Source organism: Stegostoma tigrinum, chromosome 11, assembly GCF_030684315.1.
Source record: "Stegostoma tigrinum isolate sSteTig4 chromosome 11, sSteTig4.hap1, whole genome shotgun sequence".
NCBI classification, from domain to species: domain Eukaryota; kingdom Metazoa; phylum Chordata; class Chondrichthyes; order Orectolobiformes; family Stegostomatidae; genus Stegostoma; species Stegostoma tigrinum.
The window spans coordinates 4,225,568-4,232,863 of NC_081364.1; the positions used below are offsets into that span (position 1 = coordinate 4,225,568).

The 7,296-nt window shown below is 43.2% G+C and overlaps 1 protein-coding gene across 3 annotated transcripts in view; it reads right to left on the reverse strand.

Moving 5' to 3' along the window:
* LOC125460308 (host cell factor 1-like) overlaps positions 1–5,098 on the reverse strand; it is a 106,098-nt gene extending 101,000 nt beyond the window's left edge. For 2 of the 3 annotated variants that reach the window (XM_048547648.2, XM_048547649.1), the window contains exon 1: positions 4,915–5,098. In XM_048547648.2, coding sequence (XP_048403605.1) covers positions 4,915–5,074 — 160 coding nt within the window. In that variant the 5' untranslated portion in view covers positions 5,075–5,098. Of the gene's footprint in view, positions 1–897; positions 909–4,914 lie in introns of all 3 variants that reach the window. The other variant, XM_059649718.1, reaches the window with a different exon arrangement.
* Positions 5,099–7,296: the final 2,198 nt, after the last annotated feature.

The window sequence follows — 7,296 nt, forward strand, 5'->3', positions numbered from 1 at the left end:
GCTGGTCCAAGCCCTTCTGTAGCCTCCCCGTTTGCGTAATACTATCTGTTCCCTCCAGCTACTCTTGTATCATCTGCAAACCTAGCAACAACATCCCTAGTTCCTTCATTCAGACCACTAATGTGTAATGTGAATAACTGTGGTCCCAACACTGACCACTATAGAATTCTACCATCATCAGCTGCCTTCATGCAAAAGACCCCTTTAGCCCCACTCTCTGCCTTCTGCCAGTCAGCCAATCCTCTATTCATGCCTGTACCTTTCCCCTAAAACTGTTAGCTATTATCTTATTTTGCAGTCTCCGACACTAGGCCTTGTCAAAGGCCTTCCGGAAAACTAAATATCACATCTACTGGCTCTCCTTTGAGCAACTTGCTCATTAATTCCTTAACAGAGTTCTACCAAATTTGTCAGGCATGACCTCCCATTGACGCAGATATGCAGTCTCAGCTCTATTTTACCATGCACTTCCAAGCAGTCTGCTATTTCATCCTTAAAAGAGGGACTTTAGAATCTTACAAACAACTGCGCTCAGGCTAACATATCTATAATTTCCGGTCTTCTGCTTCCTTCCCTTTTAAACAGCAGTGTTATACTAGCCACTTTCCAGTCCTCTGCGACCCTCCCGGACTCCAGTGATTGCTGAAAGATCACCACCAATGCCATCATAATCTCCTTCAGCCCTCAGGCGTGCAGTCCATCTGGCCTGGGTGACTTATCCGCCTTCAGACCTTTCAGCTTCCCCAGGACGACCTCCTTAGTGACGGCCACTACAATCACCTCTGCCCCCCAACTCTTTTTGGAGTATGCTACTGGTGTCTTCCACGGTCAAAGCTGAAGCGAAGTACCTATTCAGGTGCTCCAGTGGTCCAATATTTACGTTTGCCTCTCTCTTACCTTGTTGGTACCTGAAGAAAAAAAAAACAAACACTCTTGCAATCTTCTTTTATGTTACTAGCTAGCTTCTCCTCATATTTCAATCACCCTCCTTATTGCTTTTTCGTTTATCCTCTACAGGTTTTTAAAAGTCTTCCCAATCCTCTAGCTTCACACTAATCTTCACTACATTGTATACTTTTTCTTGAATGATGTATCTTGTCAGCTATGGTTGCCTCATCCTCCCCTTACAATGCTTTTTCTTCGTTGGTAGAAATTTCTGCTGAATTACCCTCAGAAATCCCTGTCATTGCTACTCCACTGTTTTCCCTGGTAAGCTTCCCTTCTAATCAACTCTGGACAACTCCTCACTCACGGCTTTGTATCATTACATCTGATTCCAGCATATCCTCCTCAAACTGCATGGCGAATTCTGTGATATAACTGTCATTGCCTCCTACGGTTCCTTCACGTAAGTTCTCTAACCAAGTTTGCCTCATTAGACATCACCAAATCCAGAACGGTCTATTCCCTCATGACCTCTAGAACAAACTGCTCCGAGCAACCATCTCATCAACATTTCATGTATTCCTTTTCTTGGGATCTGTTACCAACCTGATTTTCCTAGTCCACTTGCATATTCAAGTCCCCATGATTACTGTAATAGTGCCCTTAAGTGCCTTTTCTATGTCCTGGTTTATTTTCTGCCCCACATCCTGATGAGGAAGTCTGTACGCAACTCCCAGCTGGAAATTTACACTGATTTTATACCTTCCAACTTTATATTACTACTTGCTATCAAAATAATTTCCTTTCTTATTAAGAAGGCAACCGGCCCCTCTGCCTGTCCTTTCGATTTAGTTCCCAGTCCTGATCCCCTTGCAACTACATCTCTGACACCCACAAAGTTGTACTGACCAATTTCAATCTGCACTGCAAGCTCATCTGTGATCAGAGATAGTGGGAACTGCAGATGCTGGAGAATCCAAGATAACAAAGTGTGGAGCTGGATGAACACAGCAGGCCAAGCAGCATCTTAGAAGCACAAAAGCTGACTTTTAGGGTCTAGGCCCAAAACGTCAGCTTTTGTGCTCCCAAGACACCGCTTGGCCTGCTGCGTTCATCCAGCTCCACACTTTGCTATCCTGCAAGCTCATTTGCCTTGTTTTGTTTACAGCGTACATTCAAGTTCAACAGCCTCAGTCCTGTGTTGATTATCCTGGAAGTTAGATTCCGCAAACATTTCAAACTCTGTCCTTTTACTTGTTCTGGAAACTTTAATGGCCCCCCTCTAACTTTCTCTATAATTTTCCATGCAATTGACCTGACCCACTATTTAGTTTTGTGTCCTTTCCACAGACCTCATTATGCAATTCACCAGGACTCTGGTTGCAGCATGATTCAGGTGGAGCTCGTCAGATTGGACCAGCTCCCTCTTTCCCCAGTACTGGTGTCAAGAACCATGAATTCAAACCTGTTTCTCCTACAGCAATCTTTGAGCCACCCATTTATCTCTTTGGTACTTGTTGACCTTGTATCAATTAGCTCATGGTTCAGATATTAACAAAAGTATTACCACCCATTTGCTTCTGCTCTTAAAATTTAGCTTGGGGCTACTCATACTGCCTCAGCAGAACCTCTTTCCTTGTTCACCTATATCAATAGAAAGTGATGAAATCAACGATGGGTATGGTATTTATATACAACAGACACAAATGCATTCCCTCTACTTACTTCTAAATTTGGAAAACAATTTCACAGCTAAGAGCAGATTAAGAATGCAACTACACAACCCAATGAAAGATCCGGACTTGTGCCTTTCAGACCTTCACATCTTCAGCATCTTACAACTTGACGTGGCAGGTAATAAAATTCAGCAAGACTTCTAAACTGGATGTGAGCTTTTTAACTTCTATGACAAAGACTTATAGCAAAATGCATTGCCTACATCAAGGAGAAAGGAAAGACAGACACTTGGCAGAGAGGAGTATGTTGGTTTTGGAGAAAAGGCACTGTATAAATTGCCCCTTGTCTCTGTAGCTAGAGCCATATAAATCAACAATTTCGGTTCACTTGGGCAGTCATTATGGCCTCCATCCTAAAACTGATGCAATTTGGATGTAATGCTTTGTGCTGTCAAAGACCTACATGAACAGTGGTTCATGGAAAGCTGCTAATGTCTATGTAACTTTGACAGTAAGAATCAGCTGGCATGAACTGGGGCCATGAGAAATTAATTACAACTTGCAGTAATAAGCCCTTATTTACAGCATCTTCAGAAGCAACGCAATGTTTACACCTAAGAATGTCAAGACAACTTTTTCTTAAAGTAAGCTCATGTACACGGTAGCATGGAGGAATAAATTATCCCATGCATAACACAATATTTCACAGCCCTAATATGGTAGCTTCACAAGGAAATGAAAAAAGTAATTCGAAAACTACTCGACCAAAAACCCTTAAGCAACCGGCTGCAGCGAGCTTTAACAAAAATCAACGAACTAAATATTCCAACGCACGCTGACAATGCCAATTTTGAAACTCATTCAAAAAAAAACACCAAAGATCGGAAAACAATGCGAGATTATTATTTACCGCTACGGGGGAAGGGGAGCGGGGAAGCAAAAACGTAAAATAACCCAGAGAGAAAAAATGATGCATCAGATTTTATTTGATTTTGTTTTTTAAAAAAAACCATTGAAAAGATAAGGAGGATTGGATTTCAAGATAGGGGTGTGTGTGTGTGTGTGTGAGATTTTCCGGCTTCCTTTATCGCAGGAGGATGTTGAAATGCCTTTTAAAACGTCCCCTGGACACATGATGAAGCTTTTGAAGCTCCTTCCCCTAACAACGGATCAGAAATGGCGCCCTGTTTGTACACATTGGAGAGACAGAGGGGAAACCGCGGCAGCCGTACTGGGGGGGGGGGGGGGAATTATATAAAAAAATACCCAGAACAGCAAACATTAACTTAAAAAACATTGGAAAACCACCACACACCGAAATAAAAACAAGGCACAGAGAGACCGGGTTAAAGACACGGCCGGTTCTCTTCACAAAACGTAACCGGCGGGGGGGGGGGGGGGGAGGTTTGACATTTCTCAAGTTATTTAAAAATAAACGTGCCAGTCGTCTGTGTAACCAAACAAAAACTAAAAAGAGAGGCAAGCGAGAAAGAAAGAAAAACCTATGCAGAGAGGTGCAGGTCGTACAATTTATTGACAATCACAAGTCTAGCTCACTGTAGATATTACTGCAATATTTTTTATTTCCTATATTATCCAATAAATTGCGTGGATTAAAGAAGAATGCCATGTAGTGCGAACACGAGAGCGGAGTCACACGGTATTTCATTTCCTTTTTGGCGAGGACGAGGAGAAATAAAACCGACATTCCCTGGACGGTCTCAAGTCGCCAACATTTACCTCAGGATGTGCTTATCAAACGGGCGAGGATTTGACAGGAAGACGGATATTGTTTTCTTCCCAAAAGTAAACCATGATAATAATTATTGAGTGGGTGAGAAAGACGACACCGGCAGCGTTTTTGTTTGGGGGGGGGAGGAGGAGGTGGAAGAATTGGCGCCAAAAGGCGCGCTCCGGGCGGTGGGGCGGGCGCGCGCGGCCGCCATTTTGAGGCGGACCCCGGGGGGGAGGGGCAGAGAGACAGCGGCGGGATTCAATCCGGTCACCGGTCTCTCCTCTCCCCTCCCCCGTTAGACTCTCTAACTATGTAACTATCTCGCCAGCTCCTTAACCCCCTCCCCGCTTTGCCTTCTGCCCGCCATTTCAGTGACGGGGGCAAATGACACCGCCCTCCCCCGGCGCGCGCGTGCGCGCACACACACACGTCCCTTCCAAACCCCCCGCCCCTCCTCCTCCTTCTGCTTCTCCTCCTCCCACGTCTGTTGTCAGGAAGGTGGGGGTGGGGAGCGAGAAGAGGAGCTGCTGCTGCTGCTGGTGGCGGCGCTGCTGAAGGCAGACGGGAGTTGCGAGAAGAAAACACATCACGGGTATAGCGTCATTTATTCATACCTACCTGAATTGTAAACATGCAGCTCGTCCACGATCCCTTCGTTGCCCCCGCCGAAAACAACCATCAGCTCTTTGATGGAGACAGCGCGGTGGCCATGGCGAGGACGGGGGACCGGCCCGCTCGAGTTGGTTACGCGCTTCCATTTGAGTATGGGAGCCGCCATCTTGGCGCCGCTTTTCCCGAAAAGGCGGCGGGCGAAGAAGAACGGAGCCCGGATGTTGTCAGCACAGGACCCCTCCCCAACGAAAGACCCACAGTCCGGTCTGCCTTAATCCCTCGCCTGCAACATTTCCTTCGGAGAACAATTCCCGTCGAATCGTCAGCCCCAATTTCCTCCTTTACCATTAATAAAATAATTGTTAGAAGAGTTTAAAGCCTTACTGAGGCGGTGTCAACTTTCGTTTAGTTGGTTCGGTTTTTTTTCCCTCAGGCAAATATTTCGGAAACCTAAACGGGGGCGGGGCTAATAGGTGGAATACCCGGATGTCAAGTAGGCCCCCCCGGGTGGGGATGGGACGATTTCTGTCATTTTTTTTGCTGGCGGTTCTTTGTCCTTGTTAGATGAAAAATAATAATCTTCCAAGTTACACTGTATTTTTTTCAAAACCAGGCCACATTGTTAAAATAACACCAAATATCAACAATTCAGTTACAGGCAATTTCTGCAGACACCGAAAGACTAGTGATGAATCCCCGGATGATCAAATACCAAAAAGGGAAAGACAAGTTTGTTTTTAGACATACAAATAACATAAACAGAAATAAAGTATTTAAGACTGCTCAATTAAGTACACATTCATTGAAAACATTTATTGATGAAAAGGGCTAATACACTAGCCACCTATAAAAAGCCCTGGCGACGAAAGGACCCTAGTGCTAACCAAAATTTATTTAAAACGATTTGGCATTTTAAGTCTTTTTGAAGAAAGGCAGTATTTAAGTGAGAATTTATATAAGTTAATATTTATTAACCAGAGGAATATTTCTTTTGCAATCAGGCGTAGAGTTAGACAGCTCATCTTGGGTCTGGATGAGATGTACGAACGTGAAGTGTTATTAGCTGAACTTTACCATTGGGGACGATAATTGCACTTGTCGCCGATATATTTGTTTATTAGAGAGAATAGAAAGATATTTGTTTGCTTTTTAAAAAAAAGTACTGGTACACAGTCAATTAAGTGCTTTATGTTGCTAAGTACTACAGTGAACTAGTTATAATTGTAATATAGGGCATGGTCGTCCGTTTAAATACAGTAATATCCTCCAAACATAATAAATATCTAATACTTGTCCTGAGTCAGAAGGTCACGAGCTCAAATCGCAAGCCGGGAACGAAAGCAAAAATCAAAGCTTAATAAAGTGTGGAGCTGGATGAGCACAGCAGGCCAGCAGCATCTCAGGAGCACAAAAGCTGACGTTTCGGGCCTAGACCCTTCATCAGAACTGTCACTTTTAGTGCTTGACCTGCAGCTTCAGAGGTGCTGTCTTTAAGATGAGATCCACCATTGCCCCGTCGTTTGAATGGACAAAGCTTCCAAGGCGCTATACTGAAGTAGTAGAGATTGCACCTATCCCTAACCCTAGTGCCATTGTCAGTACTTGAATCAGCATCAGAAAATTAGCTGGTTGTCACATTGCCTAGGAACATGCTGTGTACAAAACTTCCAACAAAACAAGTTATGAATCAGTTTGGAATGCATTGCTCGTAAAACGTGATAGATAAATACAGGACTTTTATTTGGATATTGTTTCGGTGATGTTTGAGTGTAAATATCGGACAGCATGCAAAAAGAGGAAGACTCCTGAACACACAGTCACAAATCTTTTTAATTACATTCCATGTTAGAGACAGTGCGAGACCAGAGGGATTATGTACCGACCTACCCTTTTAACTCAGCTTTATCTGATGTGCATACAAATTAGGAAATAATCAAATATAAATGTCTGACAGTTCTGAGCATTAATAATCCAGGAGCTGGTTTGAATCCCAGTACTTCAGTATAACAGGATGTGTAATTACTTTTAAATGTTCCCTCTAGTGGTTCAGTTGGTAAATGCATCCAGCACAGAGCAGAAGCACAAGGAATCCATTATTCTCCCGTCAGAAATAAGTTTTGACTGAAACGATTAACAAATTAAACAAAGTAAATTTTTATATTGGTTACGTTACCAAGTACTTAGATATCACTTTTACTTTCAAAATCAATGGTTTGCTATTTTTCTGTCCATAAATGCTGCATGACCTACTTAATATATCCAGCATTTTCTGCTTGCACTTCTAAGATTTCCAGCATCCACAGTATTTTTCATTTTTAAAAAAATAATCTGTACGTATTTTGGCCTGTACACTGTCACCCTGTTCATCACCGTTTATTAGTAGGGTCT